The 13,698-nt window shown below is 42.0% G+C and overlaps 1 protein-coding gene across 1 annotated transcript in view; it reads left to right on the forward strand.

The window, feature by feature from the left end:
* ADARB1 (adenosine deaminase RNA specific B1) overlaps window positions 1-13,698 on the forward strand; it is a 96,516-nt gene that overhangs the window by 44,602 nt on the left and 38,216 nt on the right. The window contains exons 3-4 of the mRNA XM_082261212.1: window positions 3,522-3,596; window positions 9,542-10,470. Of these exons, the coding sequence (XP_082117338.1) occupies window positions 3,522-3,596; window positions 9,542-10,470 (1,004 nt within the window). The remainder of the gene's footprint in view (window positions 1-3,521; window positions 3,597-9,541; window positions 10,471-13,698) is intronic.

The raw sequence follows: 13,698 nt of genomic DNA on the forward strand, positions 1-13,698 counted from the left end.
AGTTCACACTGCCATATGCGATACGCTGGGGGTGTCAATGTAATCTTAACGACACCCCCAGTTTGATCGCATATCGTAGTGCGATCGTGCAGTTCGCACAGGATGGGATCGCACAAGTGTGAACCGCTGTGCGATCCGATCCTGATGCGGCTGCAAAAATGCCTCCTGTGCGTGTTTGCACCGGGTGCGATGCGAATTTAGCCATACAAACTGTATGGCTAAACTCGCACCGCACAGCTGATCGCATGTAATGTCGGAGCAGTGCGCTCCGACATTACATGCGAACCCGGCACTCGCATCAGTGTGAACCGGGTCTGAGTGAATGAGTCATCCAGCTCACTGAAATGTATCAATTCTGAAGTCAGACTTGAGGAGCAGAGACACTCTGTATTTTAAAAATGCCACAATAACAATACCGTGGGTATGCAATACCGCGATATATCGAATTACCGAAAACCGGCATATCTCTAGATGTGTAGTTCTGCAACAGCTGCAGGGCCATAGTTTGGGAATCCCTGGCCTAGGCTATAATATTGCCAAGACCCTGAAACTGAGCTGCAGCACAGTGGCTAAGCCCATACAGCGGTTTAACAGGACAGGTTCCACTCAACAAGCCACGCCATGGTCAATCAAAGAAGTTGAGTGCATGTGCTCATGGTCATATCCAGAGGTTGTCTTTGGGAAATGGACGTATAAATGTGCAGCCAGCATTGCTGCAGAGGTTGAAGGGGTGGGGGGTCAACCTGTCAGTGCTCAGACTATACGCCGCACAATGCATCAAATTGGTCTGCATGGTCATCGTCCCAGAAGGAAGCCTCTTCTAAAGATGCACAAGAGAGCCTGCAAACAGTCTGCTGAAGACAGACTAAGGACATGGATTACTGGAACCATGTCCTGTGGTCTGGTGAGACCAAGATAAACGTATTTAGTTCAGATGGTGTCAAGTGTGTGTGGCAGCAACCAGGTGAGGAGTACAAAGACAACAAGTGTGTCTTGCCTACAGTCAAGCACAGTGGTAAGACAGTCATGGTATTGTGCTGCATGTGTGCTGCCGGCACTGGGGAGCTTCAGTTCTTTGAGGGAACCATGAATGCCAAAAACCATGAATGCCAATATGTACTGTGACATACTGAAGCAGAACATGATCCCCCCCTCCCTTCGGAGACTGGGCCGCAAGGCAATATTTTAACATAACGAACCCAAACACAACTCCAAGACGACAACTGCCTTGCTAAAGAAGCTGAGGGTAAAGGTGATGGACTGGCCAAACATGTCTCCAGACCTAAACCCTATTGACTGTCTGTGGGGCATCCTCAAACGGAAGGTGGAGGAGTGCAATGTCTCTTAACATCCACCAGCTCCGTGATGTTGTCATGGAGAAGTAAAGGACTCCAGTGGCAACCTGTGAAGCTCTGTTGAACTCCATACCCGAGAGGGTTAAGTCAGTGCTGGAAAATAATGGTGTCCGCACAAAATATTGACACTTTGGGCCCAATTTGGATATTTTAACTTAGGGGTGTACTCACTTTTGTTGCCAGCAGTTTAGACATTAATGGCTGTGTGTTGAGTTACTTTGAGGGGACATCAAATTTACAGTTTTATACAAGCTGTACACTCACTACTTTACATTGTAGCAAAGTGTCATTTCTTCAGTGTTGTCACATGAATAGACAAAATATTTACAAAAGTGTGAGGTGTACGCTTACAAGATAGTGTGTGTGTGTGTGTGTGTATGTATGTATATAATATATATATATATATATATATATATATATATATATATATATATATATATATATATATATATATATATATATATATATATATGTAGCAGGTTTTCCAGGCATTGGGCCTGATGTGGGCCTGCCATTGTTACCGGTTACCTCTCCAGCTCTTGTGAGCTGCGGCCCTGGGTATGAGAACTGAGACATTGACAACTCTGGCATCTTTGTTTTGTTGTTTTTATTGTATTTAAGGGAATGGGAGAAGGGAATGAGTGGGATACTCCTTTAGGCTCAACTAAGTACAACTTGGGACTTTCTCAGAAAATGTCTGTCAACGCTGTCTTGACGCCAGCTGACGCTCAGAACACACTGTAACTTGAAAGGGGTGCTGAATCCCCGACTTTGGGTCCAGAAGATCCAGTGCTATAGAATGAGCTTCTGACACTGCTGCACTGCAGTCACTGACTTTTTCCTCTAGCCTTGCACTAGCTGATATCTGGATCCTAGAACCATCTCCGGATTGGTCCTCTCTAACACTTCAGGCAGACCCCCAGGGGCAATCCTCAGTACTCCCGACCTGTTTAGGCTTCCCTGGGACTGGACCCCTCTCGCTCTCCGCTGGTTCTCGGCACACTGGAACCCCCTCAGCTCAGCGCTCTCTGGATTCTCAGGCCGAACCTGAGACATCCGCTTCCTCAAACAGGAGGAAAGACAGCCGTTCTCTCCCTCCTGGGACTCTGCTTCCGCCAAAGACATCCAGTCACGCACTTCCCGCAAACTTATACCCACTCCCAGAATCCCTTGCAGCATAATCTGCCTTTTGGGGTAGTTGCAAGCCTGAATGTGTCCCCTGATTGGGTTTCCTCCACTGCCCTACGAGAAGCCTCTCACAGGAACCAGTGGGGAAACTCCCCTCTCAGCAGGCATACCTGGAAATCATGACACCCTGACAAAGAAATCATGGCCCTGCTGTTAGGCAGACAAGGCCCACTATATACATTTGCCTATATATTTAGCAGAGACCCTAGAGAATAATATGGTGATTGTTGCAATCTTTAATGTCACACAGTATTTGCGCAGAAGTCTTTCAAAAGCAGTTTCTTTGGGAAAAAATACACTTTAATGAATTAGAAAAAAAAAAAAACTAAACCTTAGTTATCCCAATGTTTTGTATAATGTAAAAGATGTTATGCTGAGATCGTGATCTTCTTCTAAGCAAAATAAAAAATCAAAATTCTCATTTTGCATAGAATCGTGCAGCTCTAGTGTTAAGTTTAATATCATATAAATGTATTCATCGTGTATACAAAGCAAGGTTTTTTTTTTTCTTATCTCACTTCCCTTGTTTGGTAATTATGGGGAAAAATGTCAGCTGTACATATTTCAAACAGAATTGCTTCTTGCTAAATTTATGCCAGAACAGATTTGTAAGCATAATAATTTGAAATGTTCTTTCATGCTGCCAAACATTAACTTATTAAATGTTAAATAATGCCTTATCTGCAAAAACCACAGGTCTTCCCACATAGTACATTCAAACAATCGTTTTGGTTTGCTTGTTTATAGCTATGAATGATAGCAGGGGCACAGAGTAAGGCTTGTGGTTGAGTTAAAATATTGAGGTTACCTATTCAAATCATTTCAGATTCAAAACTGGAGTTTGGCCAGGTACCAGAAATCCTATTTATGTTTTTTTTTTTTTTGAGTTCTGTAATTACTTGCATAATATCTACCGTAATTTGTCACGTATGTATATATGTACTGCATATAATAGCTAAATATTCCATCTCATTTTAGAGAGAGGTACCCTTCGCCAATCTAGAAAGCAACAAAAGTATTTCACCATGGATGTGGATGATGAAGAAAACATGAGTAAGATACAGTTAATTGATTGTCGTATGTTTTTTTTGCATTTCATTAACTTTATTTCCCCTGCAGTAACCATAATAAGTGACTGTGTACACTAATCTTAGCTTGAGGACCGTTTTTTTGTGAATTCTGTTACTAAATTAACCAATGTGATTTTTTTCATGTGGTAGCAATAATTTAAAAATTCTCCCTGAGTTGGCGATTTGTATTGGATTTGCAGAAATCAGCATGTTGCCCAATTCACTAGTGAGATTAAACGGATTATAAATTGCCTAGGCCTAGTTGGGTTTTAGTCTGAAAAGGCTGAGGCCGGGTTCACACTGATCCGAATTGGATGCGGGAAACCCATCAGAGTGTGACCGGCTCTCATTGGAGTTGGTTTACACAGCTCCGGAGAGCACTGAAAAAGGGTCCTGTAGGTCTTTTGGCTCCGTTTCAGGTGCGAAAGCAGGCAAAAATTTGGACCTGACTAGCACCTGAAACGGTGAACAGGGACGCACCGGACTCCAGGCACGAACTCATAGCCACATCATTGTGATCCCGGGCCTCAGGCCCTTCATTGAGAGAAAATCTGTAAAAAAAAAAACCTTTAGAAGGCAAATTGGTGACAAATTAGCACTTCTATTTAAAAAAAAAAGATTGCTGTCTTTAGCAAAGTGTTTTGGACTGTTTGTGTATTTACAACCTCTGCTCCTTCAGGCGTCCTGGGCAGCCAACTGAAGCAGTTTTTGAAAGGTATAGGACCAATTTACCACTGTATATGAGACTGATCTGCTCTCCAAAACATGTGCAGAATTAAGAATTGGTTGGGCAGCGGAGGTAAAAATATATCCTATCAAGCTGCAGTAGTAAATCTGTCATGTAACTTTTGTATTGCCTTCCAGTTTGACAGACTTGATCTCCTTCAGTCACTCACAATCGCTGTGTCTGAATAAATTACTCACACACATCATTATATACAGTGTACATTTTGTGTACCTACACATTTACTATAAATCATAAAAACTAACCAGCTTTTAAGAGTGTAAATTCCTTTTTAACAACTAGTCTTTCCACTAACCATTGCTGGTTTTTCTGAAAGTACTCAGTGTTTTTTTTTATTTTTTTATTTCTATTATACTTGTGTTTACTGGACTTGCTAGAAACTTTATTGGAATATTTCTAAAACAGCCTTTTATTAGTCTCTGATCTTTATCCTAAAAACAGTGGTTATATCTATGAACCCTTAGAATGGATTAAAGCGACTCTGTTACGGAAGTAAACCTCTAAATGCATAAAGTTTAGGCTCCTAGAGGGGTGTACACATAATTGCAGCAGCCTCCAAAATCTTGCTGTTACAGCTAATTCGATAGCCGTTCTGATGTCTTGATGCACAAACGTCAGCACTTCTGAGGCAGCCCATAATAGCAATGGGTCACTAAGAATGTGTAGTTATCCGGATGTGAGGGAAGCTCAGACCCTGCCTGCTAGGTCTTCACTTTGGCCTTGGCAGCCTGTAATACCCTGCTGTTGTGAGCTAAATTTCAAATTGAAGGCAAAAGTTGTTTTTTTTTTTTCTCATTTTTTGAGTCCTTGACTTTTTATCTGCCTCTGTGTCCTATTGGGGAACTTTCCCTTTGCTTCCTAAATGAGCGAGTCCCTGGTTGTCACCATGGTGATCAGAATTCCCATTGGAAGATTTCTCCCTATGCCTGTGCTGGGGACAACCCAAAATTTGGGTTTTCTTTCACTTCTACTTTTGCCAATATTGATAAATTGGACAAATAGAGAGGGTTTTTTCCCAAATAGAGGCACAGACAGTAATAAAAAAAAGGTGTTCTAATTTCTCCCCACTCAATCAAAAACTAAAGCAAAGTTTTACCTTTAGATATGCTTTAAGGTGACTATACGTTATAGCTGCTAGCATCTTTTTTTCTTTAGCACTGCTTCTCTTGCCCTTTTTTAAACATTTATGCTCTGCTTCAGTACTGAGCTGTGCAGATTTTTACAGTTCATGTTATTAATTTACCATTATTAATCTTTTCTTCTTTATGAACATCTTTGGATACATTTTTTTATACTATAAACTAAAAGCTGAACTCCAGGAATTCAGCCACTTAGGCTACGTTCACATGTGGGCGTAGCGGATCACGGGCATAATCACAGCGATTCTGCCCGCAATCCGGAAATCATTGCAAATCGCGGGATGCCTGTGCGATGCCCGTGATTTGCAATGGCACCCCAAACGCTGTGCGATTCCGCGATTTCCGCCTGCCAAATTGGCGGTAACATCGCACAAACAAACGCGGGACGCATGACGCACAAAAGAAGCTCTTGTACCTTTTTTGGACGTCGTGCGTCCCGCGATTCTGTTTGCGCGATGTTACTGCGATTCGGCAGGCGGAAATCGCAGCAACATCGCACAGCGTTTGGGGTGCCATCGCAAATCGCGTGCATCGCACAGGCGTCCCGCGATTTGCAATGATTTCCGGATTGCGGGCAGAATCGCAGTGATTCTGCCCGCGATCCGCAACGCCCACATGTGAACGTAGCCTTATAGAATGTTCTGGATTATTATGAGTTAATGAGGTGCATGCACACCGTGGACTTCTCTTTAATTTACTATTAATATTTTTACTGAGCTCCAGGAGCATAGCCATACCTATATGTCAGCACTTCATTTCTGGTCTCAGATCCAGCAGCTGCAGAGATGTATGAAGCTGCTGTTCCAACCCCTCCCCTTTCTGCTGCCCAATCACAAAGCACTTTGATGTGATTCCATTCACAAAATACAAAGAATTCTGTGAATAAACAGAGGGGAGTGGCAGCAAAGATGCTGTGTATGAGAAGACAGGGTTTCACCTAGAGCAGGGGTGTCAAACTCAATTTAATTGGGGGCCGCATCAGCACTATGGTTGCCGTCAAAGGGACAGTTGTATCTGTAATACTAGATGCCCAGAGCACCCCACCCCCTCTTGCATCAGATGTCAACAGCTCCCCTACCATCAGAAGTCAAGAGTCCCCCACCCTCCCATACAGTGCACCCCCCCTTACACCTTGTGCTGCTGAAGAACCTTTGGGGCGAAGCTGGGAAGCAGAAAGTGCGGAGTCTAGAGGACCAGAGGAGGGCTGGAGTCTGCTGAATGCTAAAACCAGGGAAGGCGGAGACAAAGGGGTGCTGCAGCTGCACATAGAGGCACAGGATCTGTAGGAGGAGTTATGTCCTCCTCTCTGCTGCCGACTGCTGAGACAGAGGGGGCAGAGATGATCCTCTCTGTGGCTGCATAGAGAAGAACATGTTCTAGTGGAGGAGTTCTGTCTTCCTCTCAGCTGCCGACTTCTGAGACAAGGTGGGAGCAGAGACTGGGTGCTGCCGCTGCAGGAGAGGTGTGAGGGCCACATGAAATGGCCTGGAGGCCCGGATTAGGCCCACGGGCCTTGTGTTTGACACATGTGACCTAGAGTGCTGGAAGCAAAGCCATAGTTGTACTCCTGGAGCTCCATAAAACTGTTACTGAAAATTAAAGGATATGTCCATGAGGTGGCATTCTCCTTGTTGGACTCAACTCATAATAAACCAACACATTTTACAACATGGCTAAATTATTGGCGTTCAGCTCTATGTGCCAACTGAACTCTTTAAAATGTTGTCAGTACATTTCATGTGCAATAGAAGAGTAAGTGATCAGTCTTCCAATTCATTTAGCTAAAATGCAACAAGGACAGGCTTGTTCAATCACTTTCTCACCTCTCATCCAATTCTTGGACAATCCACATCTGCCTTTCATTGGAGATTGGAATAAGGTGTCTGCGCTACTTGTGTAGGTGTAAATGGTGACTTGAATAAGTTCTGAAACAATTCAGTCCAGTTCAATGTAACCATCTCCTACTAGAGATGGTAAAACAAGACTTTTGTCTAACACTCCTGCTGAGTCAGAGATAAGGCTTTCCAGCTGGAAAAGCGTACAGTTGCTGCTGATTGGAGAGGTCTTTCTCTGACAGGGGATATTGTGGAACTGCTGCTGTAGCTCAGCTGTCTTGCATGATGTAGAGGACAGGGGGTTTGTTTTTTGTGTTTTTTTTTTTTTTTGTTTTTTTAGTGAGTAGTAAGACAGTGATCACTTATCCCACTTTGCCTAGGATATACAAATAGCACTCACTTAAAGGTTCACTTTAAAGCAGAGTTCCACTCAAAAGTGGAACTTCAGCTTTAAGTGTTCCTGACCCTGACATGCCACATTTGGCATGTCAATTTTTTTTTTTTTTGGGGGGGGGGGGTACCTAGTTTACAGTACAGGTAGGCGGCTCGAGCAGAAGTTCTCCTCCCCCCCCCCTCCCTACCTGCAGTCTTCTGGGACACGTTAGTGGTCCCAGAAGATTGCCCGGCCATTTGTGTCAAACAGCGCGACTGTGTGCAGCCGCAAGCTTTCACAGCCGAGTGCCCACAGTAGTGATGCCAGGGCTGCAGGGAGAAGAGGGAGATAACCGAGGCTTGCTAAAAGCATGCTTTTCTCTGCCTCCTAAATGACATCACATAGGCCGCTGGGGGAACATTAGTAAGGTGAGAGCAGCCGACCCAGCATGCCTGCAACAGAGACTGGAAGTTGGGTATAACTAACGATACGTTTACTTTAACTAGAGCTTATTCATACCTTTCCCACCAGACGTTGCATCCCTTGCCTGAGTCTGACATTTCAACTGAAATGTTAGGGACAGTTTCTGTGTCTCAAGTGTCTGACCTCCCACATTTCACTCCTTTTGAAGGTAAGAGAAGGTGTGCATTGAGGCAGTTGACAGGCTAACAGTGATCAAACTTCATAGTAAACTTGGACCGTTGCCTCAGCAACAGCAGTTGACATATTGCTATCTTAGCAAGTTCCTAAAAAAGCTCTCAATTCCTAAAAAAGTTTGATACTAATGTACCCATAGAAAATATTTTGGTTTCCTAATCGGTCTTGCAAAAAACATAATTTTCTTAGATAATCTTTTTTTTTTTCTCTTTTAAATAAGGCTGTAGGTTTTTTTATTTGAATCCTCATCATGGGAATTAAATGGCTTTACTAGCCAAGTACTGTAATTTAGCAATCAGTCAAATTCTCCCTTTATTCCAGTTCTGTATGAGAGTTGGCACACCAAAGGATAACTATTTTAAACAAGACCCAAGAAGCAAAGAACATGTCTCAGATGTTGTTCAGCAGTGATATTTTCTCATTTCAAAGTTTTTTTGTTTTTTCTTTTCTCTTTGGTCTGTTGAGCGCCGAAAGGAGTAACCTATCGAGCTTTTGCTGGAGGATGTTATAAATGAAAATTTACCAACCATTCCATCAGCTTTGTTAGCTGGGTAAAGTGGTGTGTGTTTGCTCTAATAGGAGAATGTTCCAAGGTTTGGAACACTTGGTTCTGTTTAAGTAATATTTATTAAGTGAAAGAGGACCTCAAATTTTCATTTATCTGTCAAACATTTCCCCCTTCAGTTTTCTCCTAATGATGTTATTTACAAAATGTCGAACTTTCAGATTACAATTTTTGCCGTAAGGTTTTACATTTATTTAGTTCAATTCCTAAGTGGTTTCTATTTTCTTGTCACTTGCCTTGTTTACTGTGATTATATATAAGGAAAACTGGCAAATTTTATTAAACTTTTAAAGTCCTTTTCAGTATGATTGAGTTTTCCCAATTATAGTATTAGGTTTTAAGTCTTACCTGCTGTCAGTATAGACTCCATACAGAATTTACATATGAAATGGCTTCTTACAGAAAACGTGTTCAAAGATGTTAAGTTTTTAATCTTTAATTTTGTTAGATATTGGATAAATGTTAAATGGCAACTAATATTTGCCATAAGTAGGTAGTCCGTGACCACACATCACTGAACCAGTGACAAAGATAGATAAAGGAATCCTATAAATTTTGCATTTACAAGATCCTGCAACGAAGGCGTTGTAAGTTACTCTTTCTGGGCACCGCAGGTTCAAGCAGCACTGATGTTAAAGAAAATCGTAACGTGGATGGAGTATCAGCAAAGGATGGGAATGGCCAAACTACCGGGGAGGGGGCTCAGCTCTCCAATGGGGGTGAGGGAAGCAACAGAAAAAGACCATTGGAGGAAGGTAATAATGGACATTCCAAGTTCCGTCCAAAGAAGAGAAAGAAAACTCCAGGACCTGTGTTGCCAAAGAACGCTCTCATGCAGCTGAATGAAATAAAGCCTGGCTTGCAGTATAAACTTCTCTCTCAGTCTGGACCAGTCCATGCACCTGTTTTTATCATGACTGTTGAGGTTAATGGACAGGCTTTTGAGGGTTCCGGACCAACAAAGAAGAAAGCCAAGCTTCATGCAGCTGAAAAGGCTTTACGGTCCTTTGTGCAGTTTCCAAATGCATCAGAAGCCCACGTTGCTATGGGGAGAACGCTGTCCATAAACACTGATTTCACTTCTGACCAAGCTGACTTTGCTGACACACTGTTTAATGGATTTGAGAAGCCAGAACAGTCTGATCATGCATTTTTCTTGGGATCTAACGGAAATGAAACGTTTAGTTCATCGAATGACTACAACATGACATTGGTTGGATCTGGTAATCTAGTCCAGTCTCCCCTTCCCACCCCATCTCTTTTTCCACCAGCAAGTGGAAAAAATCCCGTAATGATTTTAAATGAACTGCGGCCTGGTCTGAAGTATGACTTTGTCTCAGAAAGTGGGGAAAGTCATGCTAAGAACTTTGTCATGTCAGTCACGGTGGACAATCAGACATTTGAGGGTTCTGGAAGAAACAAGAAGCTTGCAAAAGCACGGGCTGCTCAGTCAGCTCTGGCATCACTCTTTAACATGCAGCTGGATCAAACCCCCTCCCGACAGCCTATTCCAAGTGAAGGACTTCAACTACATTTACCTCAGGTAAGAGGAACTACTAAGGCTTTCATATTGTTTTACTCATTTTATGCATCTTGAACATTTAACAGACTTTTACACAACCTACTAATTCATTATTCAATTTTATGATGCATAATGTTGAAAGCAGACAGGCAAATCGATTAAACGTGTTTTTAAGTCTCTAAGAATTTCCATAGCACTGCATATTCTGCACCCTGAGGAATGTTTACTTTCGCTACCTAGGGAAGGTAATCATTACAATTTCACTGCTCAAATATTTTGAGGTAGATAATATTGAACTCAGCAATGTATAGGCTCCCTCCTTCCTTTCACCTGACATAAAACCCAATCAAGAACTCTGTGGTCCCAGGGCAGAGTAAAGCTGGAAGCTCTATAAATAATTTATTAACTGCTTTGTGAACAGTTTGATAGCAAGATGTCCAGGCCAAATTTAGCAGCATTGACTATAACTTTACTAAATTTCATACCTAAAATAAGTTATTATATATATATATATATATATATATATATATATATATATATATATATATATATATATATACATACACACACACACACACACACACACACACACACACACACACACACACACACATATATATATATACACATATATATATATATATATATATATATATATATATATATATATATATACACACACATAATATATATATATATATATATATATATATATATATATATATATATATATATATATATATATATATATATATATATATATATATATATATACACACACACACATATACACACACATATATACACATATATATAGTATATGTGTGTGTGTGTGTATATATATATATATATATATATATATATATATATATATATATACACACATACAAAAAGAAAAATGTCAGCGCCTAATCCATAAGAAATAGCAGCTTGCAAAACAGTGTGAACATACAAACACCAGTTAAATAAATAAATAAAAGGTTGCAGCACTAAACAATGTTATAAAGAATGTCTGAAAATCAAGTCCATCAATGAAACGTAAAGTCCAGTCAACTCCTAAGTCCAAGTGGATGACAATATTCTGTGTCAATATAAATTCAATGACAACAGCTAGTGTTTCTCCAACAAAGTAAAAACACTCACTCGCCTGATAAGACAGCATATGGGTCTGGTGAGTGTTCACTTTTTACCCCCCTCCCCTCCTGCTCCTTGGAATGACAGCCGAGCGACTTCTCAGCCGCATCGGTTGTCATTACAAGACAGCTGACCGTTGTCTATGGACACCAGTACCGGGGTGATGCCTCTAGCTGCAGGCATCGCCCCGGTACTAGCACTTTCCCGAAATATCGGCAATATCAGTAAATAAAAAGGCCAATTCCGATATATCGGCCCTCGATCACTCACACACACACACACACACATCATATACATAAAAAAAATGAAGGCAGGCATTAGTTACACTACAATTTGGTACAAAAGGAATCAGGGCCTTGCTCTTTGAAGCTTACAATCTAAAAGCGAGGGTCAATTGATACAAAAGGTAATAGCTGTGGGGGATAAGCTGATGGAGAAAGTGAAAGTGTATTAGAAGTCAGATAGGCTTCTATAAAGAGAAGGGTTTTCAGGGATCGTCTAAAGATGGATCGATTAGGAGACAGTCGGACGGATTGGGGTACGGAGTTCCAGAGAATGGGAGAAGCTCTGGAGAAATCCTGGAGGCGAGCATGGGTGGAGGTGACAAGGGAGCTACAGAGCAGGAGGTCTTGGGCGGACCAAAGAGAGCGGCTTGGTTGATATTTTGAGATCAGGTTAGTGATAAAGCTGGGGGCAGAGTTGTGAATGGCATTGTAAACTGTTAATTCTTTTCATTTTAGTGGAAGCCAGTGGAGGGATTGGCAGGGAGGGGTGGAGGACACTGAACGGTTGGTAAGGTGGATGGGAGGAAGGGCGATAGTCTATGTAAAGGTAATCCAACAAGGAGGGAGTTGCAGTAGTTGAGGCGAGAGAGAACCAGGGAGTGAATTAGAAACTTGGTGTCGTTGGTTAAAAAGGGGTGTATTCTAGAGATGTTGCGGAGGTTAAGGTGGCATGATTTGGACAGGGATTGGATGTGGGCCTGAAAGGACAGTTCAGAGGCCTCTAGGCCTCACTTAGCAGTGTCCTAGCAAGATCCTGTGAGTATTCCAGTCAGGGTTCATGTGGCATGTAACTGGCCCGCACCTATAGCAAGGGCATTATTCAACTTTAGTTAGAGCTGTACAGTTTTTTTTTTTTGTTTTTTTTTTTTTGCTACGGTTTCCCCATATCTGCATAGGCAGTTATTTGTTAAAGGTGAACTAACCTTTAAAAACAGAGGTTTTATTTGCACACATTTGTAAATATATGTGAAGGAAATGGAGAAAAGGAGGGTCCGAGAGTTTAGACATGGTACTTTTTTGGCTAGGGATATGTTGCAGAATTCAATATGAAACTGGAAACATGTCACATGAGGCTAGTAGAGATCAATGCTCTTACCCTAATCAATGTTCCTGCTACAAACTGCTGAGGTCCGAGGGCCTCACATCACATACAAAGGGTATAGTCTCCCTTTTTGGAAAGCAGAATCTAATTTTCTATAGGTACACCAATTGGGCTCTGTTCACATATTTGCGAATTGGATGCGTTTTGAACCGCATCCGATTTTTGCATGACGTAAACTGGCAGCCTTTTCTATAGAGCCAGTTTGCATATGTGTGGTACAATGGCAGTGTGAATTTGTTGTGAATTTAATAGTTCTGTGCATTTTTTGAGCACTCGTGCAGTTCAGATGCGAATTCCAGGCTATTGCCTTCCATGGGAAAGAAAAGCATACACGGCCCCATGCCCTCAACATGAAGAGGGGGGGGGTGCTTTGGGCAGGGGGGCTCTGCCGCCCCAAAGCACCTAGTACCCATGTTGATGGGGACAAGGGCCTCTTTCCCATAACCTTGGCCAGTGGTTGTAGGGGGGTCTGCGGGGCAGGGGGCTTATCAGAATCTGGAAGCCATTTTTTAACATGGGGGGGGGGGGGCAAATCCCCCCCCATTGTACCCCTACTCATTCACCGAAGTGTCAAAAAGAAACACAGTGAGCCAGGAGTGCTAGCAGAAGACCCCAGAAGAGGAAGATTGTGTAACTGCTCTGTGCAAAGCATTGCACAGAGCAGGTATGCATAACCGGGTTATTTTAAGTAAATAAAATTCAAATCTTTTCCAATCACTTTAACCTACA

The sequence above is a fragment of the Pelophylax lessonae genome, assembly GCF_965119305.1.
Source record: "Pelophylax lessonae genome assembly, chromosome: 6".
Classification (NCBI taxonomy): Eukaryota; Metazoa; Chordata; class Amphibia; order Anura; family Ranidae; genus Pelophylax; species Pelophylax lessonae.